Source organism: Arabidopsis thaliana, chromosome 3 (assembly GCF_000001735.4).
Source record: "Arabidopsis thaliana chromosome 3, partial sequence".
NCBI lineage: Eukaryota > Viridiplantae > Streptophyta > Magnoliopsida > Brassicales > Brassicaceae > Arabidopsis > Arabidopsis thaliana.
In genome coordinates this window covers 2504130-2528810 of record NC_003074.8, presented here as the reverse complement: position 1 = coordinate 2528810, position 24681 = coordinate 2504130, and the positions used below count along the sequence as shown (strand labels likewise).

Genomic DNA, 24681 nt, shown 5'->3' with positions numbered 1-24681 from the left:
ATTAGGTTGTGTTTGGTTTTACCATTATTAAATATTGACGTTATTTTAAAGAGTTTTTACTTTTGGATTTGGCTCATAGAAGTAGTTGCCTCATCATTGTCATTCTTTGAATTATTATATAGTTGGTGCCTAATCTAACAAAGAACTAACTTAATTTTTAATACAGAAAAAGAACCTGAGAAAGTCGCATAGCTTTTCATTATCAACAATCATGCCCCATCTTAGGTGTTCGACAATATTAAACACAGAAAACCCCATAGATGATACCAAAACACATTCCAATATATGATATAACAAACTAGTATAAGACAAGATTTTCATTTACAACTTTTACACATTGACAACAACAAAAAACAGAGCAAATTAGGACAAATATATACTTGTACCTTCTCATTCATAATTTATACCGAATCCTGAGGTAGTCCCAGTAATAGTTTAGCATATGATCATTAGGCTTCACGCGATCCCAATTCCCGTTACAGAATATCGCATACGCATCCGCTGCATACTTTCCAACGCCATGCAGTTGAGTGACATGAGTCCAGCTCTCTTGAAGATACTCTAGAGACAACCGTTGAATCATTTTGGTTCTCTTCTTTTGTAATCCAAGAGGTTTTATTAGATTCTCTATCTCCTCTTCTTTAACTTCTGTTGCAGTCTTTGCATCAGTACACAATCCAAACAAGTCTGATATCACTCCCCGCGTCTGCAATCACCTTTTAAAATAAATTTACAAAGCCTTTTCTTCTACCATATTCAACAAGACCAAGCAATTCAAATCATTGATAATCAATTACTTATCAAACCAAAAACTGCAGCTACTTCTTCTGCAACAGTTAAAATTGAAAGATTCAAGCGCACAGAGGTCTAACTTCTTACTTCCTAACAAATTTTGGACTTCCCTCAAGAATGATTTTCGAGTACTAATTCCTGTAACTAACTGAGAAAATATGCAACAAGCAATGGCAACACTAAACACATCCACTTAAACTAATTGGTCTCAAATGCTAATTACTTATGTTCACCAAAGATATGGAATAAAAAGAGATAGAAATGAGGAAAAACCTGTGCACCAGATGTTTTGTTGAGAAGCATACATATGACCAGCACCCGCCATGGATCATGCCAATGATCTTCTTGAAGCAGATTACATGGAGATCGTGGAGGCACCCATGTGTTATCCGGCGTTTTTCGCAGGTATACATCATCGGTCTTTTGAGAAAGCGAGAGTACAGGGCTCACAATAGGAGTTTTCCTCACATTTCTTGATTTCTCCTTTTGTGATTCATTGACTTGGATTCCATCAGCATGGAAATATCTTGAAACTTTCACAACCTTAAAATAGTTACGCAAACCTTTAGGAGCTTGGTTTGGCTGTTCTGAAACAGTTGATTCCTGGAAATATGGCGAAACTCTTCTGACTTTAACTTGACGTTTGCTGCTTCCTTTCCGATAATTTCTTCCACTTTGAGAAGAAGAAACAATGTCAGAATCACACTGTGAAATAGTTGATGCCTGGAAGTATGGAGAAACTCGTGGGACTTTAGCTTGAACTTTGCTGCATCCTTCTTTGGAACAAACACTATCAGAATCACACCCTTCTTTGGACTGTTGTGAAACAGTAGATCCCTGAAAGTATGGAGAAACTCTTCTTACTTCAACATGAAATTCACTGCATTCTTGCCTTTCAATATGTGAATCAGAAACACTATCATCATCATCATCAGCAATTTGAGGAGAAACAAGATTACTCGTTGTTATACTTCCAAAGTCATCCCTTTTCCTCCTCCTCACACCTTTATAAACAAACCCAGAGAACAAATCATCCAAGCTATTGCTATTATCCTTCTCTAGGGAACAACCATCATCATGACATTGAAGAACCAAATTTGTGGAACCATCATCAACTAAACCCAAATCACGATTTTTTTCATCATCCTCCTTAAATAAAGCAAACGAGCGATTCTCATCACTTACCTCGATAAAATCGGAGTCGGGTCTCCGACGAGTCATCATCACTGAACTATCATCGTCCCTACCAAGTCGCCGATCTTTCCTTCGCTTATACTTATAAATTATGGGAGGAACCATCTCAATTTATACACAGAGAATCTCCTCAAACTCTTAAGGAACTGAAACAGAGAATCCAATCTCTTCTTCGCCGATACTTTTGTGAGTTTGTCGATAAATTATATCCCTTTTTGCCGTCAGTGTGTAAATTTAGACTCTTTTTGTGTCAATTACGTTTTTGTTTTACGAATTAAATTGTGGCAAAAATCTAAAAAATTATGGTTTTTTTTTTTTTAATTATAAAAAGCTTTTGAGAAAGAAAAAAAATTAGGGTTGGGAAACGCAGTCTTCATAGCTTCTCTCGCTTGTGTTTTCCTCGTTAAGACCAATCTTGCATTGCGGTTTCGTTACCAAAGGTAAATCCTTATCATGTTTTAGACTCGGAATAGAAATTACTACTTATCATGTTTTAGGTAACAGAGTCCAATCTTTGTTGTTGATGATCATACACATTCTATTCTTGATTTTAGTATTTGGTTTGTTTTCTGAATGCTTTTCTTGGCAGTAAATCATGGCTGATGAAAGTAATGAGAACAAGAAAGAAGTGAAGGATGATGAGCAAGAAGTAAGTTTGGCTTTTGACATTTTGTTTTTGTCTACAAGGACTCCTTGATTAATTCCCTAAATTAAGACAATAGATTTTGTTTCCTTTTTCGTTTGGTTTGATTGTTGTTGTTGCCCTTTTACATCAGCTATCCTTTGACCCAACCAAAAATGAAAACCAAGTAAACAGTTGTACTTCAGGATCTTGTATTAAGCATGCATAGTTGGTAGATGATTCTCTTTGGTTACTAGAACGTGCGACTTATATAAATATTGCTTTGGAGCATTCTTTCCTTAAGTCAATGCATACTTCTTCCTGCTTGTTTTTTTTCTTTTTCTGATGGGAATTATATGTACAGATTCTTCGTAGGGTCTTTAATATCCTGCGTGAAAATAGTCCGGAGCTTGTTGGAATTTGGCTTCTTACAATTATATGGCCACCACAAGTTCTTCGTGAAGAGACAGCGAAAGGCACAAAGAAGACAGTCTTTGTCAACTTTATGGACTATTGCAAGACGTATGAAGAAATTACCATATCTCTGCCCCTTCAAACTTTTTTACTTTTACTTTTGGAACCATTGTTACTAGAACGTAGTGAGTTTTCATGTTTGTATTTGGAACTAAAACTTTTTCAGGATGCATCGAAACCCTGATCATGTTATGGCGTTCTTGCTTGCTGAGCTGGGTACTAGGGGTAAACTTGATGATCAGCAAAGGTTGGTTGTTAGGGGGAGATTTACACAGAGGGACTTTGAATCGTTATTACGAGGATATATCCGTAAGTAACATTTCCTCTCAAGATTAGGATTCAACTAAACATCCTTCTGTTGATTTCTTAAAGTGATTTCTCTAATTGCTGTTAATTTCAGTTGACTACGTCATGTGCATTCCTTGCAAGAGCACAGAGGCAATTCTTTCAAAGGAGAATCGTCTCTTCTTTTTGAGATGTGGAAAGGTAAAACTCTACCCAATTAGCTTCTCTTGCCTTGGACAAGTTTTTATTTTTTGCTTTCTGCGTGATTGAATAGGAAAGCTGCTTAAGAAAATTCTCTTCTCTTGATACTTAACAAGCCAATGCCTATCTTTGATGATTGCTGTTTCTTTTACCTAGTCAGGAATTTGCCAACATTAGTGTCTGATATTACGTAGTTAAGAGTGATACAAAACTCATTCGGAGGCTTACTATATTGCATCATCTTGATGTGATGCTGATATCTTTGCCTACGTACTGCATGATAAAAGCTAATTTGGTTGAGCAAGTAAATGAGTAATTACTGTCTGAATACTAGTATTTAAGAAGTATCCAATTTTGTTTTGCTATTCTGCAAATATGAACGTATGGGGTTTGTTTTGACAGTGTGGATCAGGACGACCTGTGGCGCCAATCAAAATCAATTTTGGTCGCAGGTAGCTCAAGTGATTGATATATTGGTAGCTCAAGTGAGTAGAGAGTAGTCGTCTTTTCTTGAGATGTCTAATTACTAAAGAACATGTTTTGGAGTTGTGAGGTCATGCTTTTCTTCTTCTCCTTCTTATTCTGCTAACTTGCTAATGCTTTGACTTGACTTGGATTTTGCCGGCACATTTATTTTTGAGCAATTAGCTTCCCTTTGAATAAACATATGTTTTTCCAATAACTAACCTTCTCTAAATTTTCTTTACACCATATAACATTCATTTAATTCGATAAACAACATTCTTAAAAGAATATGACCCTTTTATTATTTATAATGTAAATTACCATAAACCAAAATCTATATCAAAGTAACTAACACATTAAAATATTAGTGTAAATTTTTTAAATAATTGTTGGTTTCCAAATGAAATTAAAATGTCTATTTTGCTAAACTTATAACAAAAAATAATAGTGCCGGCTTAGTTGGGTTAAGATCCGGTGGAGTCGGGTGGGTAAATTAGTAAATTGGGTAAAGCTGTAAGTAAACCAATGACGTCTTTCCAGAAATTTGGTTCGAATCGGTTAGGCCGGTTAAGGAACAGGTCGGTGTTGTGGCTCGACCTTGTAGCGAAAGGCAAAATCAATCCATTGCGTAAGCAAAAACTTCAAAGTTAAAAACCTTAAAAGCGGCGAGGGCAACCGTAAAAAACTATTCTCCGACACAAGAAACGAATTGTCTCTAAAAAGAAGAAGATGGCGAAAAATAGCTGTTTGGCCAAAATCACTGCCGGAGTTGCCGTTGGCGGCGCTCTTGGCGGCGCAGTAGGTACGCTTTCGATTTCCTTTACATTCTGGAAAAAAAAAACCTAAACCCTAGAATTACAATCTAATCGCCTTTTAAATGTATCCGATTTTGGGAATTTGGGCACGGGTTTTGGTTATGGAGATGATATTAAGACTTGTTTTTGTTGTGTTCAGGTGCTGTCTATGGAACTTACGAGGCGATTAGAGTCAAGGTAAGCTTATTCTGAGTCATCTTGTAAAATGAAAATCTTTCTTGTTGAAAACATATATATACACTCACTCTTGGATATGGCTTGTTATCATTGCTCTTGTGAAACGCTGAAGTTATGATAGCTCTTGTTGTGTTGGTATTTGTGAGTTGGAGAGGATGATCAATTTGATGTTTTAGCGCTTTAAGTTAGATAAGAAAGACATCTAGAGTAGAAATTGCTCTTACGCGTATTGTGAAAACAATCTCAATAGATATCTATGTCAAGATCACTAGTTGATGATCATATGTTCCTTTCATTTTCTTCAGGTTCCGGGGCTTCATAAGGTTAGATTCATTGGGCAAACTACCCTCAGCAGCGCAGCAATTTTCGGGCTTTTTCTAGGTGCGGGCAGTTTGATTCACTGTGGAAAAGGCTACTGATTCCCTTACATTGGTTTAGCTCTACAAGCTTTAAGTTTGTATCTCTCTTAGTCTCTTGGTGAAAGATTGGATTCTTTTTTTTTCGAGTGGTATTGAGCTTTTTGTTGAAATAACTATTGGATGAATCGTTTTTATACGTTTCTGCTACTCTTTGTGTGAATTTTTCGTCTCTCTTGGGTATGGTCAGAAAGCTTCTTATTCTTTTTTGCCTAAGATAATCTTGTCAATGAAAATGTCATGTTACAAGGAGGTTTAGTTTCAAGATAAAGCATAGAAAGTGAGTATGCAGATCATATTATACTTGCATTAAAGATTAGTTTTGTTTGTCTTAAACCATATGTGCAAAAAAGAAGAAGTTCTAAATAGTGGTGTTGGATTGATTGCACATACACTCAGGAACAGGGTACTTTGTAACATCTCTTCCAGCTTTGCTAATCCTTAGTTCTGGCTGTCCTAGAGATTGTCTGTGTAATTTCTTTATCATCTTCTCAAACTCTGTTTCAGTCAATGATGAGTTCACAAAGTATGGTAGCATATGTCTTTTGTTTGGCGTTATAATCTTCTTGTGTCCTTCATAAGCCCTGTGCCCCTGAAAGTTTAATTTTATGGCATCTCTTAGTAACCAACCTTAAGAATGTGTAAATGCACACCAGAGGTTGACCTTTGATACAACTGAGACCTAAGAATGTGTACCTGAATTGCGTGGCCCATGTTCCCTCCATGAGATGCCATAAACACATCACTCTCCTTACACACTATATAGTCGATTGCTGCCATTATCGAAGCTCGTTTTGCGAAAGGTTTGAGTTCAAGAGGCAACGCAATATCGTACTTGTTGTAGAGATGTGGGAATTCACTTGTTAACGGTTTCAAAGCTTCCTTTCCACCGAGCGGTTCCCCTCCCGCCCAATAGATCCTCGCATCTCTTGGTGCTCCAAGAGCTCTAAGCAGCCTGAATTCAAAAAAGTAAAAATGAGAACCGATGTCTCTCTCAACACACAACACCTTGTAAGAAAAACCGGTAGCTCACTCATTTACCTTGTTACTTCCTTGGCATTTAACGGACAGAGACCCGCGAGTTTTCTCTCGTTAGATGTCATACTAGATTTGGCTGTTAAGAGCTCAGGCCGCTTAATCCTTTCAATGTTCACAATCTCATCATACTTTGAGCTCAAACCAGAAAGGCAGCCTGTTCTCACCCACACATCTTTCTCCATCCGAAGATGCAACGCAATGTAAGGCCCTTTGCTCCTCATCCTCTCTGCAAGCTTCGTCCCCATTTCCATAACTCGTGGCGAAAACTTTAGAGCTTCAAATGCTACCTGCAACACATTTTCTAGTCAAATGATAAAAACAAAAACGAACACGTTTAGCTTCCGAGTTAGAAACATATATACCTTACAACGGAGCTTCTGGAGATCAGAGGGTAAGTCTTTAGACAATCTTGAATCCAATCTCCTTAAAAGCAGAACACCTTCCCTATTGAACTGCAGGATACAACAAAGACCATTGAACATTCTTTCTCATATGTTGTTCATCACAAATTGCTTCAAGGGATATTGTATGATCTTACACGCTTTGGATAGTGCGAACGGATCCATTGAGGGGAGGCATTAAAGGGCATACTACCATCTTCCGATGGTCTAGTCATTACTTTACTTGCGGGAAGCAACGAAACAATCTTCACATCATTTGCTAAAACACTCTTGAATTGCTCTAAATCAAATATATCTGAAAACTCGCTGCAAATAAAAACATGTTGAACACAAAAAACCATGAACATTTTTGATGATCCATTACTCTCTAAAATTCTGCTCTAAGAAATCAAAAATACCTCTCGTCACCCCAAATGAGATTGATTTGCAATATTGGGACAACAAGAACAGCACCTAGAATCCTCGCAATCACAACTGCATCAACAATCTGAATCTTCTGCTGATTCAACCCACCAGAGACAACCACCATCAGATACTTTCTCCTCTCTACAAGAATCTTCTTACTCTCTCTTCTGTATTCAATGCTGAAATCTAAGCAAGGCTTGTAACCTAATCCATCAGGCTGTTTCCAGAAGTCATAATTCTTATCATCATGTCCATTTCCATTAGGGATGATCAAATGTGATTGGTGACCACCAAAGGTTTCATTTTTCTCCACTCCCATATCTAAAGATCGATCCTTTGCGTTTGAAATCTCAACTTGAGTAGTGCTTGATCGGATATACGCAAAACCCATATGGGATTTGGGCGAGCCATTAGAATCTGAACTCTGAAGTTGACTTTCGTGATCGCCAGAACCGAAATGAGAAAGACAAAGACCGAGTCTTAATGATATCCCCAAAATAGAAAGTAAGAAGAGAGAGAAAGCCCAGAGCTTTGGGTTTCTGAGATTGAAGAAGAACTTGCTTGTGTTCTTCTTTGAAGATTTATTATCGAGAAATTTGTGTAAAGATGATGATGAAACTGAGTTTATGATCTGAGCTGGGACTGAAATGTAGCTAACTCTGTTCTTCTTATTACTGTTTTTGTTCTTCCATGTTCCCATCACAACTTTTAAACAGACGAAATGAGAGATTTTGGAGACAATTAGTTACGGCGGGAAGTGGAACACAGAAGGATCATTATGTTACAAAACAGAGACTGTGTTGTGTAGTTTCGTTTCCAAGAAAGATTCTCATGTTATTTTAAAATTTGGTGGTATTATTCAATAATTGAAAATTAGTTGGAGAATATCTGTATTTTTGGTATTTTTTATGGGTCAATTTCAAAAAATGCACCCAACAAGGCAACAACACACACGCAACAACTTTTTAAATATATCAAAAATTATAGACCAATATTATTTGGAGAGAGACAAATTATTATAATATAGTTTATCAGATGAGACGACCTTGTTAATGAAGTTCCTTACATTGATTAGTATGTTAACAAAACAAGACGGCCCAAGATATATGAAATGTCACTGGCCCAATATGGAGCTGATTGTGGTCCAGTAGTAGAAAAGTCGTTAATTTTTAGAGATATCGGTTTGAATATTATTATCCTCTAATTAATATAGTCGCTTTATTCATCTTGTATCTTACCGGCGACACTACTTAATCCCACCTTAGAGAGCTGGTTTCGTCCCCTTGGTGGGAATGCATATTTTGTTTTTTTAATTTCTCATAAGTAAAACGAACAAGATCATATATCTAGACGTAGATGAATCCAATAGTGTTTGGTACGTAATTAAACTTTGCATATGGTTCGAGTAACAAAAACATATATGCATATTGTATAGTTTGAACGATTTGGGAGGGATAAACAAAGGTTAGAGTTAGAGACTCAAAGTTTATCAAGGTTAGTGGAGTCGTGGACTCACGTATCTTTGAAGCAAAACTGATAATAAAATCAATTATGGGATACCATATACATTGTTCTCAAACCATAGAATAATATGTATATTACAATTAATCGTAGAAAAATGTACCTGTCTTTATCATATGAACATCACATTAGATACATATGCTATATGTCACTTCAGCACGTTTTATTACCGACGAATTGTGGAATTTGAAATTTAAAATTTAATAAATCCAGTGTTAATAATTATTTTACATCGTCTCTTTCTCTCTCTATCTTGCAATTTAAATCTGATATGAACATCAAGAAATTGCTTTATTTAACACATCGTTTATGAAATTACACATTTGTCCTTAGAAATGACAGAGCCAATCAATACAAACAAAGTTCAGGGCTATAATAGTCATTTAACGAAAAGTAAGGAGAAATTCATAATCTTGCTGCCATAACAATGATTCAAAGTTAAACCTGCGTCACTAATGACTCTCTTACTTATCCAATCTCTACGTAGTTGTAAATAGTAACGTTTCAAAATCACAATCTTTCATTAATATTATAAAATAACCCCATAAAAATTAAAAGCTCTCAATCCAACCCCAGCTCTATCTAAAGTTAGGGATAAACTCTCCCATTTCCTCAACAATCAAAATCTCTATCTCCTCCAAATTCCAACTCTCATAATTTCTCTTCTTCGACAACCGAGAGACGCGGAGATTCAATTCAACGCTCCTCTGGAATTTTTTGCATTTCTTTCAGTTATAATTATTTTCCTTTTTCTTTTCTTTCCTTATTTCTATTTATTTAAAGTTGTTTTAATTCTCCTTTTCCAACTTTAGTGCCATTTGTTCACGAGATAGAGAAATCATAAAAAAGAAATCATCTGTTCTTAGCTTCTTTTAGTTTCTGGAAATATCTCTTTTTTTAACAGAAGCTGTAATTTTTTTTTTGACTGCGTAGAGGAGAAGAAGATTAGAGGTGTTCAAAGGTGATAACGTTTGCAGAACGTGACCACAATTATAATATTGAAAGGTATCAGAAAACTTTGCTAAGATTTATTATAAACTCCTTTTTTATTTAAATTCAAGAGATATCAAACAACTACTTCATTTTTTTTTTTGTAGCAGCCGAGTACTCTTTTTTGACGGTGTCCGTGTTCGTGCTTGGTCTGAAATTGACGAAAAATATTCCGACAAGACAACAACAACAATTAGAGAGATTCAGACAAGGGATTTGAAATTCGGAGGATGTTTGGGATCCAAAGCAGACGTGATTTAACGATGGAGCTACAATCTCAGATTCCGATTCTCCGTCCAAGCATCCACGCAAGACGAGCCAACATCGTCGTTAAATTCCAGGACTTGTACGGGTTCACGGTGGAAGGAAATGTCGACGACGTTAATGTGTTGAACGAGGTTAGAGAGAAAGTCAGGAATCAAGGACGAGTTTGGTGGGCTCTTGAAGCTAGCAAAGGAGCTAATTGGTATCTTCAGCCGGAGATTCTCTTGATCGGTGACGGTATCGCTTTGAAAACTTCTCTCAAGCTCTCCACTTTGACTAATGCGATTACGTTGAAGAGATTGATTCGGAAAGGGATCCCTCCTGTGCTTAGACCTAAGGTTTGGTTTTCTCTTTCTGGTGCTGCTAAGAAGAAATCCACCGTCCCAGAGAGTTATTATAGTGATTTGACCAAAGCCGTCGAAGGGATGGTCACGCCGGCTACGAGGCAGATTGATCATGTGAGTTTGATTTATAATCCAAAGGCTCAATTTTTCCTTTTTGATTGGGTTTGATGTTCTTCACAAATCTTAGTATTTTCAGGGTTGAATTTCGTTGATCCTTTGTGTAAGGGTTGGTGTAGATCTGTTGTTGATCCTTGTGCTCTGTTTGCAACTAAGAGCCTACTTTTGAAAACCCTTTCTCTTATTCTACTGTGTTGTATGATGGTCATAGGAGGCTACTTCATAATGTTATGTGCTATGAATACTTGATTTCATCCCCTGGATCTTGAAATTGTGTCTCTGAGCAAGTAATTTGTGTGATTTAAGGAGCAATTTTAGCTTTTCATTGATTCTTTGTTTTAGGATTGTTCTAGATCCGTTCTTGAGTCTTGTGTTGAGGCAACTTATAGCAGAGCCTTTCGTCTGCTTTGATTGATGGTCATTCAAGATTTGTTGATTCCATTATCTTATACTGCAACTTCCTCGGATCTTCTCATCATTTGCCCTTGACATTGTGTGTCTATTCTTGCAGGATCTGCCACGTACTTTCCCAGGCCATCCATGGTTGGACACTCCAGAAGGTCATGCTGCTCTACGACGTGTGCTTGTTGGGTATTCCTTTCGTGATTCAGATGTTGGCTATTGTCAGGTACATGCCTGTCCTTTTTTCCCATCTCCATTTTCTCAATTTCAAATTAGTTTGTATCTTAATCAATGTCGTTTTTTGTTACAGGGTCTAAACTACGTTGCAGCGTTACTATTACTTGTCATGAAGACAGAAGAAGACGCATTCTGGATGCTAGCGGTCCTTTTGGAAAACGTATTAGTCCGTGATTGTTACACAACCAACTTATCTGGATGTCATGTTGAGCAGCGGGTTTTCAAAGATTTGCTTGCCCAAAAATGTTCTCGGTAAGTCTCTCTTTCTTCGTTGGTTCTTGTCGCTGAGCTTCACCAGCTTATCAATTTCTTGTTATGTTTTGTTGTTTTTGCAGAATAGCTACTCATCTTGAAGATATGGGCTTTGATGTTTCCCTTGTAGCCACTGAATGGTTTCTATGCCTCTTCTCTAAAAGCCTTCCTTCAGAGGTGTTTAGAAAAACAAACCCTTTTGTCCAATTATATGTCTTTTAAGATTACTTTTCTTATGTATACTGAGAACTTTGGTTTTGTTTGCAGACAACTCTAAGGGTGTGGGATGTACTTTTCTATGAAGGAGCGAAGGTTCTATTCCATGCAGCTTTAGCAATATTCAAGGTTCTTACTTCTCTTCCTCTGATCAGCCTTTTCCATAATTGTTCTTCTTGGATGAATCTCATCTCAAGGATCTCTCGTCATTTGCAGATGAAAGAGAACGAGCTGCTTATGACCCACCAGGTCGGCGATGTTATCAACATATTACAGAAAACTTCACACCAGCTTTTTGACCCGGATGAATTATTAACGGTAAGCCATGCCTGCCCTAGTCTGAAAACCGAGTTTATATATTCGAGTTTCGTAATCTTGACTATCGATCAACAAATGTTTTCAGGTGGCATTTGAGAAAATCGGATCAATGACTACCAACACGATATCAAAGCAGAGGAAGAAGCAGGAACCAGCAGTGATGGCAGAACTTGACCAGAGACTTCGGAGACTTAACTCTCTTAAAGAAAGTGGGAAGAGCACATAAATAAAAAAGAACTGTTGGGAGAAGATGAGCCAAAAAGTGCAAACGAGGGAGTCCAACAATGGTTTATTTATCCCTCTTGATGTTTTTTTTTTTTTTTCCTTTTTTTCTAAGTATATATAAATAGGATTTTTTAAGTTTATTTTGAGAGCAAAACATTAACCAAGATCCATTTCTGAGATGGGAAATGTCAAGTTTCTTCACATTCCAAGAGGTGTCACTTGCCTTTTGCATTTTTTACCCCTCTTCATATATCAATTGTGATCTTCATGTTTTTATAGATCAATGTTTGGTTTGTAGTATGAATTGTCAACTGTTCTTCTCAATACTATTTTTCCAAAACAAAAAGTTTATAGAATTCTTAAAAGAAGTTGATAAGATGATAAGAACTTGGCATTATATAAACATAGAAAAACAAAAACTTGGAATCTATTGGAAGTTCAAATTTGAAGTCTCCATGAATTCCATAATCTAAATTTAAATAACCAAAACACAATAAAAATCATACAAATGCACACAACCATATGAGAGCGACGTTGTATCAAGGATCGCGTTTCACTTTATTCAAACCCCATTGGTGAATGGTGATCATGTTTACACGAGGCGGTTAAAGAAAAATAACTAACGGTTTATCAAAATTGTTAAAAGTGGTTAGAATTAGCAAAAAAGACTTGGTGGTGTCGTAAGATGCGTTCAAAAATAGTTGGCTTCTCTTTAAAGGCATATAAAATCTATGAATAAAGAAAGGCTCTGCATTTTCTGTGAAGCAAAACCTTCTTCTTTTTTTAACTTTCAGCTGGACTGAGAATCATTATACATGTCAGAATCTGACACAATCATATCATCAAACACATGTTAACGTGGAAGGAGAAACAGAGTTGAGAACAAACACAGACATACTGATTTCCAACGACATTACTGGAAAAATCAAGATCAAGGATGTAGGAAGTAAATGTCGTTCTTGTTCTAAGATGATCAGAAAACGATTCACAATTATATGTTCAACGAAATAAACGGAGATATGGAGTGAAACAAACACAACTTTCTTCTACCGACAACATCCTCTCTCAGGAGACAACTCTCGCATTCTCCGAGTTTCAAAGCGCAGGCCATTCTTTACGGATGTCAAAGCTGTAGTTGATCTCCAAGTAGCACTTATTATCATCATCAAGAAACTGAAACAAGATTGTCGAGTAACTTTTTAAAACCAACACCAAAGAACTGAATATTACAGAACTAGATTATGAAGTTCATAAACCAACAACCAACCTTAGTTCTTGCAGAATATGATCCTCGAGCAAACATGCCAGAAGGAGTGGTCTCTTCTGGCATCACGTGGTTGTATGGCTCCAACTGAGGACTAAAGGTTCCAAGCATTTCCTTAGCTCTGTCCACTGTAGCCATTAAAGAAAGGAATTGGATCACATTGTCTCTCAACCATCGAGAGGACCAATTAATTAAAAACAAACTTGTGGTCTATTGTTTTACCTTTGACACCGGTCTTCCAAACTGTATTGGTGTACCTAAGACCAGAGACAATGTTGTTGTTAACATGAAAAGTGAATTTCAAGTTGTACTTGCTCCCTTCTTTCAAAGTAAACCACATGCCCTTTGGATTTCCATTCTCAGGAACCAAGAGAACAATGTCGGGTCTTCCAGGAGATATGATGGCGAGGCTATCAATCCTCACTTCCGGATCAAGAGTCTCTGCGTATCAAAAGAGATATAAGGTGACAAATGCATAAATGCAAAAAACACATGTTCCAATCTTAAGTTGATATCTCTACAGTAGCACTCAGAAAAATGGAAAATCAAGCAAAGAAATAAACATAGACACCAAATTCCGGAATCATGGGAAAGAAAATTGTATACATTCGAAGGTAAACAAAGCCCAACCAGAGATCAAAAATACTCTCACATGAATCATATATCAAACGAAACAACTAGTATGATCTAACAAGGGTCTCAAATATGGCCAAAATCATTTCCCAAGATTAAAAATTTCTCATTTATTATCAAAACATAAATAATCATTGAAACAAAGAGGTACACACAAACACACCTCCAATGTTGGTGACATCAACACTTCCGAGAAGCTGTTCCTTCCATTTCCTCAGACTCTCATCATCCTACATGACCCAGATTCAACGACAACAAATTCTTCAAATATCTGACAATGTAATTCAAATAAATAGGGTGGAAGGAAGAAGAAGAAGAAGCAAAAAGGAGAAACCTTGTCCTTCTCGAGATGTTCTTTGATAGTGTACTGAGGACCCAATTGCAATTTGGAATCGTCGTCTTCTTCCTCCTCGGTAGCACAAAGAGAAGATTCGCTCATCTGTCGACTAAGAGCATCGTCGTCGGCTCTTGTTCTGGAGGAGGAGTTCTCATCATCTCCATCCTTGTTGTTCTTGTTGTTGTTGTTGTCGTCGAACCCCATGTCCCTGGCTCCAGATACCAAAGACATCAATCAGCTCTCTCGCCCTCAAGAATTTTGGTGTCTTTGTCGGGGTAAGGGATCTAATCAGAGGGAAATGAGGGCAAATTTAGGGATTTTGGTTTTGGTAACGGCAAGAAGATCAAGTCATGTGGTGATCCGAGTTATATGAGAGAGAAAGAGATCGTGAGGGTCACTAACGGATAATAATCAAATACAAAAGAAAGCATAATTGCTATTTCTTCCACGCGCATAGGAGAGACGATAGCCTCGAGCCACGACAACGACAATGACCACTAATGTTGTTATGTTTTTTATTTTTAATAATCACTGAATTGTCAATAAAATCATTTGTTTGTAATTACGGAATTAGTCCTCTAATCTCGTCTTCAATCATTATTACTTGCATTAATGATATATCCCGGTTTTATCCGGTCTGATTTTGGGATCCAACCTAACATGAGACAAACAAGGGCATATGCTTCTGCCCCTTTTTTTGTGTTTCAATTTTAAAACATATGGAATTTATTGCCACCAATCAAACAATAGGTGCTACCTAGACATGCAAAACCTATCCCGTTTTGCTTATAAAGTTATAATCACGTGATTATGTCTATATAGATTATGTCACTTTTGATTGTTTTAACTCCTATCTCAACATCACACACTGATTTTTTCCATAACAAATTCTCTCACTAGTGTTATTTCCTATATAGACTCGAAACTCCGAAGTCATGTACGCTATAGAAGTATTGACAATGCCTTTCCAAAGTCATATGCTAGTTTTTTTGGGAAAGCATTTTCTACGTTACACATGTATTAATTAATCCCATATTAGTCAACATGCATTAGGTTACTGTCCACACGACACCGTACCAAAACCTAATTCGTTTTATAGATTCATGAAATAAGATAGTCAAACTCATGACATGAAAAATAAATAAAACAGTTGTTGCTAATTAGCATTATAGTGCCGGACGGCATATCTATTTCACTACATGACTCTATTGATGTAATTTGAAAATATTGAAGATAAATTCTGAAAATAAGTGGAATGGAAGAGAAGAGAGAAGACGATAAACAATTTGTGATGTTGATTGGCATTCTTGCGGTCTTCCGCTTCTCTTCGTCGTCTTCAGTTTTGGAGTTGACCCATGTACATATTGGTGAAGTGATTCCATTTTAAATTCACCCAAAAAAAAGCCAGAATTTAGAGAGAACGTATACAGTATACTCCAGAGGTATCGCGGTAACCTAGAATAAACGGCCATTTGGCCTTGCAGTTGTCGAGTCAGTCGATATTATTTCTGGTCGTTCACATTGTAACTTTATAGACCCAATTACGTTCGCCATCATGATCATGTACAAAAATGTTATAATTCCGAGACCACGAAAAATGCATATACTTCAAGTTTTATATAGATGTTTATATATTTAGTAAGATATTATTATGATTAGATCTTCCGATGAATAGAGTTTTCATTTTATTTTCAGGCGATAGGGAATCTTTCCACATGGGTTTAATATTTAGATCGAAGATCGTTTAGTTATTAATACACAAATTTTTCTTTTTAGTGAAAACTATATGATTTGCGTGATTTGCGAAAGCCTCTTTTTTTTTTATGATATATCTTTAAAGTTTGCTTTATCGTCGTCATCTAATATCTTGTTATATGAATTCTATAGATCTAAAGAATATTCTACAAGATTTTTTTATTTTTTTTTCTGCATTGCTTGGTGATCGAGCATGTCAAAACATAATAACATACAATAATAAAGCAATAAAATCAAATGGCACGATCGTGGGTTAGTCCCAAACAATAAGTAATAGTTTATAGTGTAGAACCAAATTACCGGAAACATTTACCGCTAACACTTAGAAATTATATTTACATTTACCGAAGACATGAAAAGGAACCTATAAATTCAACAGAAACGAAACAAGAACTTGAAAAGAAATACACCTTAATCTACCCATTACGTACAAAAGAATGTACTTAGTTGGTATGTAAAGGGGGCAAGAAGATGTACCCAAATCTCAAAACTCTAAATGTAATAAAAATTCAAAACTTTAATTATTTTACCATAAATCAAGGGGTGTATCAAACCAAGACAATGTTCCAGCATGAACAACAGTGTGAAACCAATTAGGCAACCCATGGAAAAGAAGATCTTTAAATTTACCCAATTTTGGATCATATGCCACAAGAACCCTACTCTTATACTCCAACAAGATCTCTCCATTCTCCAACAAACATAAAACCCGAACCACTTTACCATTCTCAGCGTTCTTCCAAATCCACATTGGTCGGTCCAGATTTTGCTTTAGCCCCTTTGGCAAGTAAGTCCCAATGCTATACTCTTTTCCCCATGATTCTTTGACTCCATAAGTCTTCATAACCCATATGTCTAATTTTCCATAGTTACCATAAACGACCGCGCAAAGACACCCTTTAAGGTTCACTAGTCTATGGTTGGTCCGGTTTAGACCACCACAGTCTGGTTTAGGAATCTCTTTAAACTCTTCATCTTCAAGATCAAATGATACAAACTTACGATCCGGCACGTGCCTACGAGGCCTTGTCACAAAATGTAACCTCCCGTTGACCAAAGCCTCCGATGAACGTTTCACAAACTTATAAGGAGCTTTGCCTAAGCTTCTCCAGGACAAAGATTGATCTGTTGTTTTTGATGACAAGGTTAAGATCTGAACCTCTGATTGCTTGTACTGGATTCTACCACGACCTCTGTAAATACCGTTATTGTTACTACTACTACCTCTGAAGTAAACTATCTTCAAAACTTTGTATTCCTTTGTCATCTCATGGAATCCAAAACCGAAGACAAGTTCTTGGTCGTGGTACTTGTTGGAACATTCGGGAAGCTCTAAGGAGTTTGTAGTAAAAGGATTGTAAAGGTAGAGTGAATCGTTGTAGAGAGAATCAGACAAACAGAGCAAACCGTTACAAGAGCCTACCACGTCAAACTCCGGCATGGAAGATGCGAATCTTAATGTGAATTTCTTGGTCTTGATGCGTTTCTCTTCTTCTGATAGGTCGAGGAAGTGAAGACCGTTGCGTATTGGCGAATCGCAGTGAAGGAGAAGACATGGCTTTGTCGGGGAAGAAGAAGAAGAAGAGAGACGACCGTGTTGAGTCAAAACAGATCTCCAAGATCTGCAAACGAACATAAGCCGAGCTATGGAGGAGATTGGTAGGCGAGAGAATATGTCGGCGATGATATCTTCGGGAAGGGATTCTAGTCCTCCTCCTACTCCTACTCCGTCTACATCATCGGTGATCTTTCTCTTCTTGAAACTCTTCTCTGAAGCCATGAATGAAGAGAATCAGAAGCAAGAGTTTTTGATATCGAGATGGAGAGAGAGAGAGGAGAAGAAGAAGAAGAAGAAGAAGAAGATGATGGAGGAAAAAAGGGAGGGTACGTTGAATAGGCATCACATAATAATAATAATTCTTTCGTGGAAATTATTATCTCTAAATTTTATTTTTATTTTAAAGTGAATATTGGAAGAAGAAGGATGATGATTGGAGAGATCTAGACCGTAGGATGAGATTGGAAATTGCATATTTGTCAAAAGAGAATAAAGAAAATGGGGGAAGAATACAAAACCAAACAATAAAAAGTGTGATGATGACAGAGCAACATTTAATTAAATAATTAGTTTTCTTAAGACTTTAATAATAAAAACAAAAAAAAGAAGTTGCCAACTCATGCAAAAGTCCTCTCTTTCCTTTTACTTTTTTTTTTTTTTTTTTAATCTAAGTTGTTTAAAATCTAATTATTACTTTTGGTCGTTAATAGTATACAACTATATTTAGTTCTTTACCTTCTGTTTTATAAATTTGTACACTTTCAAATTTATTTTTAGTTCAGTTCTTTTTTTTATTTTCGAAAAACAAAAGGCCTTTTTCTTAATTAGAGTTGCATTGTTTGTTTGTAATGTAGATCATATTAGACTTTTCTCTATATGTCTCTATTTGTGTTGATGGGTTTCAGTCATAATTAGTGTGTAAACATCAGTTAGATGAAGAGTTTGGATCAAGAGATTTATAAGTAAAAATTCTAATTTTTTTTTTGTCAATCATTAAAAAATCTAAATACTTTGATCATTTATTACAGTAAATTTATTTGTCTACATTTTAACGATATGATGGCACACCGCAAACATATAGATTTGAATCGAAAATTTCCAAGACTTTAATGTATCAAATCGATGCCAAGTGACTTTTTAATCAATAGATAATAGATCTAAGTATGTAAAAACTAAAAGAAATGGTGGGTGGGGGCAGTTGTGCCGTGTGTGTTCTTTCAAAAGCTAAAAAGTAATAACATTTTAGTAAGAGGTGCACAAGTTTCCCACCACTTTGGTTTTTCCAAACACTAGATACCAATACTTTAGGCTGTAAATTATATGATTTAGCATCGGAGCAAAGACATTTTCGTAGGCCCATCTATGTTCAAATCATATATGTTATGTTAGCAATTTAAGAAGAGATGTCTATTGTTTATGTGTTGACTTTGAGATATTACCGTGCCCCTTGCAAAATTTAAAACTTGTTAAAGTAATAACCTTTGTATTACCAATAGCTGAGAACACGCATACGTCGGCATTGCGCTCTGGACAAGAATAGTTGGGACTCAGCTACAAAACCTTCTTCAGCTGCAAGACATTTTCTAAAGTAAAAAAATGTATTGAAGCTCAAATTCCTTTCGGTTTCCTGTTTTATTTAATAATGAAAATATTAGCAGTTTTCTGCTCTGTTATTCACATTGCCACCAATAATTTTACTGCTTATACACTGAACCGGATGAATACAAATATAGCTAAACCAACTCCCACAAGTCTATTAAAGATCAATCCTAAGCTGACTACTTGTGATAAACCAACTCCCACAAGTCTATCACAGAATTCACAAGTAGTTGCTGCTGCGTGTTGTGCTGCTGGTGTATTCCAAGGTGGGATAAACCACAGACGGAATCTGTTAGTTTTGATTTCATCCGTGCTGAGACGACTTTGTCCACTCCAACCTGATCAAAATTCACCACTTGTGATAGTAACAAAAGTAGCAATGATGAATGGAAAAAAGTGAAATCAGCGTGTAGTGCAATGTTTCAGAATCCCAACAAAACAGTAAGAAAAATAACAGATTTCATTTTGCGAAGAGACCCTCAGAAGTTGCCAAGTATCTTCAACAATGGTTCCTCTAAAACCTCCACGGAAATAATCCAAGAGGGAGCCCCATTTTATCACCGTTCCAGATTACTAAAATGTTCATCACTGGGAATCTTAACTTAGTTTCGAAAACATATCAGACCTAATGTCTCAAATCATTTGATCAATACTTAAGTAAAACCCCAAGTCATTCTTGACAAGTATATAATGATTTGATATCCTGCCATGTCTCAGGGTTCTTAGCTCAAGTGTTGAGTGATATACCTAAGTTTAGTCGAATCAAACCTACCAATGCTATCTAACATGTGAATAAAGCTGAGAGACTGGTTTTGGTTACCAAATTATAAAAAGGCTTCAAGAAGAAGTCTTGTGGAGAGAACGAAAGAGACGATGCTTCTTCCTCTTGGAGTGTCTTCCTCGACCCTTCTTCATCACATATGGCATGAAAGTCACCTGTATTCATGACACACAACATACATGTCAAAAGAGTTGAATCATAACCCAATTAACTCTTAATTGAGATTGGATTATACAGAGGTGTTTAACCTGAGAATTGTTCCGGATTCCAACATCCTGAAGAACAGCATTATCGTCAAGCAACTTCTCATTATTACACGAAAGACAGAAGTTTGACCATACATGCTTCCTGCATATTCCCAAAAACTCCTCTATTAAACAATTTTACTGTATTCATAAATGTTACTTGAGAGAAGCTATTTACCAAGAAATATGGCGATGACCCATGTTTGCTTGCTCCATTTCGTTAACTTTCTTCTTGATCAAAAGCTTCAGATCTTTCAAAGTAGCTGAATTCATGACCGCCACATCTGCAATGAGGAAGCAAACAAGTAAGAAACCCATGTAATTTTACAATGCTGCACACCACTTGTTCGACATAATGCCCAAACGAAGTATATATGTACCAAGGGAGGAGCCGTCGAGCTTGACGACGGAGAGACGCATAGCGCTTCCCTTCTCAAGGCTGACAAGAGTGACGACATCAGAAAGTGTTGGATTCCTCGGAACGTCGGCGAGAATCGGATCAGCAAGGAGCTGAGAGAGAACCGATTTAAGCTTCTCTCTTTTCGTCTCAACATCGTAATCGCCGCTCTCCATTCCGTAGGGTTTAGGGTTTGTCTCGTCTAATGGGTTACGTTTTTATTCATTTGTTCCATCTCACACCCAAGCCCATTAACCATTCTTCACGTATAGGCCCAATTAGATAAATGATTATGTAATATGTACTCTCTCTTTTGCAACAAACTCTGATTTATTTTAAATTACCAAATTGTGTGAGATGTTTACATTATCAAGTCCATAAATAGAAAACATACCAAGTCAAAAGGTATCGGCCTCCATGATTTGGTCATTCTTCTACCTGAAGCACAATCCTCGGAATTATTTTTAGCAAGGCATGAGTTTGTGGTTTTCGATCTCCCTTTGCTCCTCTATAAAACGGAGTCTCGAATCATCAGAACAAAACATCAATAAACACAAAAACAAAAGAAGAAGAGAATAAACAAAAGAAGAAAAAAAACTAATAAAACAAAATCAATAAAAAGAGAATAAAAAATGGTGGGTTCTCACAAAGCAAGCGGAGTGCTTCTTGTGCTACTAGTGGTTATGGCCACCACAATAGCAAACGGGACACCGGTTGTCGATAAAGCAAAAAATGCAGCTACAGCAGTTGAAGATACAGCAAAAAATGCAGCTACAGCAGTTGGCGGTGCAGCTGCATCAGTTGGTGCTAAAGTATCAGGTGCCAAACCAGGCGCAGCAGTTGATGTTAAAGCATCAGGAGCCAAAGGAGACAGCAAAACTGATGATAGTGCGGTACGTACCAAATGTTTGTTGTATATTTTATATTATACTTCGTTTTTGTATTGTTTAAGAAAGAATTTCACATTGATTCATGCATGTATATATAGGCATTTGCGGCTGCATGGAAAGAAGCTTGTGCAGCAGGGAGCACAATTACAGTGCCAAAAGGTGAGTATATGGTAGAGAGCCTAGAGTTCAAAGGTCCATGCAAAGGTCCAGTCACTTTGGAATTGAATGGCAATTTCAAGGCTCCGGCTACGGTCAAGACCACTAAGCCACATGCCGGATGGATTGATTTCGAAAATATAGCTGATTTCACTTTGAATGGAAACAAAGCTATTTTTGACGGTCAAGGGTCCCTCGCTTGGAAGGCCAATGATTGTGCCAAAACTGGCAAATGCAACTCTCTCCCTATCGTAAGCACATTCAATTTTACATAATTACACTAAAAACGTTATTATTTTCATGGAATGACTTGATGAATATTATGATTTTTTTGTAACAGAACATCCGATTCACTGGTCTAACAAACTCAAAGATTAATAGTATTACATCAACAAACAGCAAACTTTTCCACATGAACATCCTTAACTGCAAGAACATTACTCTTTCGGATATTGGTATTGATGCACCTCCGGAGAGTCTCAACACCGATGGTATCCACATCGGAAGGTCCAATGGAGTCAACTTAATTGGGGCAAAGATCAAAACCGGAGATGACTGCGTTTCCATTGGAGATGGTACCGAAAATCTCATTGTTGAGAACGTAGAATGTGGACCAGGACACGGAATTTCCATTGGAAGTCTTGGAAGATACCCTAATGAGCAACCAGTAAAAGGAGTCACCGTGAGGAAATGCCTCATCAAGAACACTGACAATGGTGTTCGCATCAAGACATGGCCAGGATCTCCCCCCGGCATCGCCTCCAACATTCTTTTCGAAGATATCACAATGGACAATGTTAGCCTTCCCGTTCTCATCGACCAAGAGTACTGTCCTTATGGCCACTGCAAAGCTGGGGTATGTAACCGAATCGAATCTAATACATAAAATACATATTTTGGTTTGTTTGATAGTATATGTATCAATCAAGTTGTTAAATCTCACTCCAATTAATTTACATGAAGGTACCATCGCAAGTGAAGTTGTCAGACGTGACTATCAAGGGCATTAAGGGTACATCAGCAACAAAGGTGGCTGTGAAGCTAATGTGCAGCAAAGGAGTGCCTTGCACCAATATTGCTCTCTCTGACATCAACTTGGTCCACAACGGCAAAGAGGGACCAGCTGTCTCGGCATGTTCTAACATCAAGCCTATTCTCAGCGGAAAGTTGGTTCCAGCGGCTTGCACTGAAGTTGCTAAACCGGGTCCATAAATTAAAGTCGCTTGTCCACCATAAATCCATCCAATCTGGTGAAGACGCTTTGATTAGGGTGCGATGAAAAAATTTTGCAATATTTTTTTGACATATAAATTATATGGATATTTTATAGATAAGACGGAGTCCATTCAGGATTGGAGTTTATAACCTGAAGAGTGACTCGTGAATTGGGTAGTAATTGTTGTGTGGATTCGCATTTATGCGAGAATGTTTTAATAATTATTCGAAAAGTAATAATATCATTGAAATTTTGAAGTTTTATTTTTTTTTGCACCATTTAGAAATAATTAGTCAATAATTAGTCCCCAAATGCACTAAACCCATTTAAGCTAGTTACAAGTTTTAAACACTTCTCACTAAAACTCAATTGTCTTACACTAGGGTCAAAAAGATGCTCAAGGTTTCTTATTATACAGGTATCTTATTGATTGATGGTTTCTTGAAAGCTACAAAGTTCTTACTGTTTTGTTCTTACATACGGTCTTGCCTACAACTAGTTACCCTAAAAAGTTACACTACTTTATGGAAACGTGTTTATTGATTTCTTCGTTTCACATTTTGGTTAGCTTTTTGTAGAAACTCCACAATAGTAAATGCACTAAACCCATTTAAGCTAGTTACAAGTTTTAAACACTTCTCACTAAAACTCAATTGTCATACACTAGGGTCAAAAAGATGCTCCTATCTTTTGCTTTTATACAATTCCATTTTATATTCAGTTTTATTTCATAAATAAGGATATGTTTTTCATGAAATACAAATCCATAATAATTTATACAATTATTATCAGTTTAGGAATAATAAACATGAAGTTAATTGTATTCGCTAAAGTTTTGAAATAAAGCCAAATTCATACCGCTAATAATTAACATGATTCATATTGATCCATCGCTAACCAAACTAATCCAAACACTTATGAATGATATGCACAGAAACATAGAGATATACACATAAGCGAAACATACATAATGTGCTAAGTTCCTAACAAAAACGTTAATCTCTCCAAAAATATTCGTAACGATTAATTCAGCGAAAGAGTCATCATAAATTAAAAGATCTGTGTGTCACGTCGAGGGTAGCAGTGTCACCGCGTCACTAGGCATCTCTTGTATAGGAGAATTTGTTTTGCAATTATTCACCTGTAAATAGGAGAATTTGTTTTGCAAATGTTAGAAGAATTTTTAAATGTTTTGGTGAATAATACTTGTATAGGACATTGTCTTTGTTAGGTTCCAACATAAAAAATATGATGAAAGAACCAACACTGATATAAAAACGACATGAATCTCTCTATTTATTGTGAATTTGTTTAAAATTGAAACACTTTTAACTTTGGGTCACACTGATGACGCTCTTTTCATCTTCTTGCTGATTGGTGGACATTCCTTTATCAGCGATCGATCACATATTGCGTTCCAAACTATTCTAAGTTTTAATGATATCCAAATGCTATATATAAATTTTTATATTAATTTATGAAAACATAATTATTCGTATTTATCTGAAGTTTACATTTTTAAATAATGAACCTTTCAACTTTTCCTAGTTACACATTTCATACAAAGTATACGCACAAAAATAGATATACTTTCTATTTGCATCTAGAATCTGCATATACAGTTTGCGGTAAAGTACAAATCCGTTGTGTGTGACTGTGTTCATAAGAAATACACACTA

At 36.5% G+C, this 24681-nt stretch overlaps 9 protein-coding genes, 1 long non-coding RNA gene and 1 other non-coding gene across 20 annotated transcripts; 5 read left to right on the top strand and 6 right to left on the bottom strand.

Annotated features, from left to right (window-relative positions):
• Window positions 1-171: 171 nt before the first annotated feature.
• AT3G07930 (DNA glycosylase superfamily protein) lies at window positions 172-2298 on the bottom strand. Of its 4 annotated transcripts, NM_001337751.1 has the most exons (3): window positions 1978-2298; window positions 1066-1629; window positions 178-706 (listed from the first exon to the last, which is right to left on the bottom strand). In NM_001337751.1, exons 1-3 carry the CDS (start codon window positions 2089-2091, stop codon window positions 395-397), a joined length of 990 nt encoding a protein of 329 aa, NP_001327391.1. In that variant the 5' UTR covers window positions 2092-2298; the 3' UTR covers window positions 178-394. The 4 variants fall into 4 exon arrangements, with proteins under 4 accessions (NP_974253.1, NP_001327391.1, NP_566325.1 ...); NM_202524.2 differs by having other exon boundaries at window positions 172-706; window positions 1066-2288; NM_111672.3 differs by having other exon boundaries at window positions 1074-2298.
• Window positions 2299-2581: 283 nt separating this feature from the next.
• On the top strand, window positions 2582-4391 carry AT3G07920 (Translation initiation factor IF2/IF5; the record flags this gene model as incomplete). The annotated part of the gene is made up of 5 exons (NM_111671.2): window positions 2582-2635; window positions 2973-3130; window positions 3249-3391; window positions 3483-3568; window positions 3971-4391. The coding sequence occupies 5 exons, from the start codon at window positions 2582-2584 to the stop codon at window positions 4022-4024; spliced, it is 495 nt and encodes a 164-aa protein (NP_187449.2). The 3' UTR covers window positions 4025-4391.
• A 251-nt stretch (window positions 4392-4642) lies between these two features.
• On the top strand, window positions 4643-5893 carry AT3G07910 (reactive oxygen species modulator-like protein). Its single transcript, NM_111670.2, has 3 exons — window positions 4643-4835; window positions 4988-5025; window positions 5331-5893. Exons 1-3 carry the CDS (start codon window positions 4763-4765, stop codon window positions 5442-5444), a joined length of 225 nt encoding a protein of 74 aa, NP_566324.1. The 5' UTR covers window positions 4643-4762; the 3' UTR covers window positions 5445-5893.
• On the bottom strand, window positions 5696-8110 carry AT3G07900 (O-fucosyltransferase family protein). The gene is made up of 6 exons (NM_111669.2): window positions 7279-8110; window positions 7018-7186; window positions 6842-6931; window positions 6483-6766; window positions 6138-6396; window positions 5696-6033 (listed from the first exon to the last, which is right to left on the bottom strand). Exons 1-6 carry the CDS (start codon window positions 7983-7985, stop codon window positions 5803-5805), a joined length of 1740 nt encoding a protein of 579 aa, NP_187447.1. The 5' UTR covers window positions 7986-8110; the 3' UTR covers window positions 5696-5802.
• Window positions 8111-9265: 1155 nt separating this feature from the next.
• AT3G07890 (Ypt/Rab-GAP domain of gyp1p superfamily protein) lies at window positions 9266-12540 on the top strand. 5 transcript variants are annotated; one of them, NM_111668.4, is made up of 9 exons: window positions 9266-9537; window positions 9740-9811; window positions 9904-10518; window positions 11033-11149; window positions 11234-11412; window positions 11496-11589; window positions 11680-11757; window positions 11845-11946; window positions 12032-12525. In NM_111668.4, exons 3-9 carry the CDS (start codon window positions 10027-10029, stop codon window positions 12170-12172), a joined length of 1203 nt encoding a protein of 400 aa, NP_566323.1. In that variant the 5' UTR covers window positions 9266-9537; window positions 9740-9811; window positions 9904-10026; the 3' UTR covers window positions 12173-12525. The 5 variants fall into 5 exon arrangements, with proteins under 5 accessions (NP_566323.1, NP_001078123.1, NP_001327182.1 ...); NM_001337749.1 differs by having other exon boundaries at window positions 9330-9537; window positions 9907-10518; window positions 12032-12512; NM_001084654.2 differs by having other exon boundaries at window positions 9296-9811; window positions 12032-12508.
• A 287-nt stretch (window positions 12541-12827) lies between these two features.
• Window positions 12828-14886, bottom strand: SCN1 (Immunoglobulin E-set superfamily protein). Its single transcript, NM_111667.4, has 5 exons — window positions 14403-14886; window positions 14232-14298; window positions 13658-13876; window positions 13439-13563; window positions 12828-13344 (listed from the first exon to the last, which is right to left on the bottom strand). Exons 1-5 carry the CDS (start codon window positions 14634-14636, stop codon window positions 13267-13269), a joined length of 723 nt encoding a protein of 240 aa, NP_187445.1. The 5' UTR covers window positions 14637-14886; the 3' UTR covers window positions 12828-13266.
• Window positions 14887-15661: 775 nt separating this feature from the next.
• On the top strand, window positions 15662-15898 carry AT3G02055. Its single transcript, NR_140883.1, has one exon. It is a non-coding gene; the product is annotated as an other RNA (long non-coding RNA).
• Window positions 15899-16331: 433 nt separating this feature from the next.
• On the bottom strand, window positions 16332-18241 carry AT3G07870 (F-box and associated interaction domains-containing protein). Its single transcript, NM_111666.4, has one exon. It carries the CDS (start codon window positions 17938-17940, stop codon window positions 16687-16689), a length of 1254 nt encoding a protein of 417 aa, NP_566322.1. The 5' UTR covers window positions 17941-18241; the 3' UTR covers window positions 16332-16686.
• A 980-nt stretch (window positions 18242-19221) lies between these two features.
• AT3G07860 (Ubiquitin-like superfamily protein) lies at window positions 19222-20931 on the bottom strand. Of its 3 annotated transcripts, NM_111665.3 has the most exons (5): window positions 20724-20931; window positions 20522-20627; window positions 20347-20446; window positions 20138-20253; window positions 19222-19655 (listed from the first exon to the last, which is right to left on the bottom strand). In NM_111665.3, exons 1-4 carry the CDS (start codon window positions 20914-20916, stop codon window positions 20155-20157), a joined length of 498 nt encoding a protein of 165 aa, NP_187443.2. In that variant the 5' UTR covers window positions 20917-20931; the 3' UTR covers window positions 19222-19655; window positions 20138-20154. The 3 variants fall into 3 exon arrangements, with proteins under 3 accessions (NP_187443.2, NP_001325550.1, NP_001325551.1); NM_001337747.1 differs by having other exon boundaries at window positions 19222-20253; NM_001337746.1 differs by having other exon boundaries at window positions 19222-20446.
• Window positions 19792-19911, bottom strand: AT3G02045. The gene has a single exon (NR_140882.1). It is a non-coding gene; the product is annotated as an other RNA (small nucleolar RNA).
• Window positions 20932-21252: 321 nt separating the features above from the next.
• On the top strand, window positions 21253-23265 carry AT3G07850 (Pectin lyase-like superfamily protein). The gene is made up of 4 exons (NM_111664.3): window positions 21253-21633; window positions 21729-22037; window positions 22127-22642; window positions 22750-23265. The coding sequence occupies exons 1-4, from the start codon at window positions 21373-21375 to the stop codon at window positions 22996-22998; spliced, it is 1335 nt and encodes a 444-aa protein (NP_187442.1). The 5' UTR covers window positions 21253-21372; the 3' UTR covers window positions 22999-23265.
• The last annotated feature ends 1416 nt before the right edge of the window (window positions 23266-24681 follow it).

Coding starts and splice junctions, on each gene's coding strand:
- AT3G07930 (NM_202524.2), bottom strand. CDS start 2,091: ATGGTTCCTCCCATAATTTATAAGTATAAGCGAAGGAAAGATCGGCGA. Junction 707..1,065: donor ACAAAACATCTGGTGCACAG/GTTTTTCCTCAT, acceptor AGGTGATTGCAG/ACGCGGGGAGTGATATCAGA.
- AT3G07910 (NM_111670.2), top strand. CDS start 4,763: ATGGCGAAAAATAGCTGTTTGGCCAAAATCACTGCCGGAGTTGCCGTT. Junction 4,836..4,987: donor CGCTCTTGGCGGCGCAGTAG/GTACGCTTTCGA, acceptor TGTTGTGTTCAG/GTGCTGTCTATGGAACTTAC. Junction 5,026..5,330: donor ACGAGGCGATTAGAGTCAAG/GTAAGCTTATTC, acceptor CATTTTCTTCAG/GTTCCGGGGCTTCATAAGGT.
- AT3G07900 (NM_111669.2), bottom strand. CDS start 7,985: ATGGGAACATGGAAGAACAAAAACAGTAATAAGAAGAACAGAGTTAGC. Junction 7,187..7,278: donor CTCATTTGGGGTGACGAGAG/GTATTTTTGATT, acceptor TTTTATTTGCAG/CGAGTTTTCAGATATATTTG. Junction 6,767..6,841: donor TCCAGAAGCTCCGTTGTAAG/GTATATATGTTT, acceptor AATGTGTTGCAG/GTAGCATTTGAAGCTCTAAA.
- AT3G07890 (NM_001337748.1), top strand. CDS start 10,027: ATGTTTGGGATCCAAAGCAGACGTGATTTAACGATGGAGCTACAATCT. Junction 10,519..11,032: donor CTACGAGGCAGATTGATCAT/GTGAGTTTGATT, acceptor CTATTCTTGCAG/GATCTGCCACGTACTTTCCC. Junction 11,590..11,679: donor CTAAAAGCCTTCCTTCAGAG/GTGTTTAGAAAA, acceptor TTTTGTTTGCAG/ACAACTCTAAGGGTGTGGGA.
- SCN1 (NM_111667.4), bottom strand. CDS start 14,636: ATGTCTTTGGTATCTGGAGCCAGGGACATGGGGTTCGACGACAACAAC. Junction 14,299..14,402: donor AACATCTCGAGAAGGACAAG/GTTTCTCCTTTT, acceptor TGGGTCATGTAG/GATGATGAGAGTCTGAGGAA. Junction 13,564..13,657: donor TTGGAAGACCGGTGTCAAAG/GTAAAACAATAG, acceptor TAATGGCTACAG/TGGACAGAGCTAAGGAAATG.
- AT3G07870 (NM_111666.4), bottom strand. CDS start 17,940: ATGGCTTCAGAGAAGAGTTTCAAGAAGAGAAAGATCACCGATGATGTA.
- AT3G07860 (NM_001337747.1), bottom strand. CDS start 20,916: ATGGAGAGCGGCGATTACGATGTTGAGACGAAAAGAGAGAAGCTTAAA. Junction 20,447..20,521: donor GGTCATCGCCATATTTCTTG/GTAAATAGCTTC, acceptor GGGAATATGCAG/GAAGCATGTATGGTCAAACT. Junction 20,254..20,346: donor GAATCCGGAACAATTCTCAG/GTTAAACACCTC, acceptor TCATGAATACAG/GTGACTTTCATGCCATATGT.
- AT3G07850 (NM_111664.3), top strand. CDS start 21,373: ATGGTGGGTTCTCACAAAGCAAGCGGAGTGCTTCTTGTGCTACTAGTG. Junction 22,038..22,126: donor AATGCAACTCTCTCCCTATC/GTAAGCACATTC, acceptor TTTTTGTAACAG/AACATCCGATTCACTGGTCT. Junction 22,643..22,749: donor ATGGCCACTGCAAAGCTGGG/GTATGTAACCGA, acceptor ATTTACATGAAG/GTACCATCGCAAGTGAAGTT.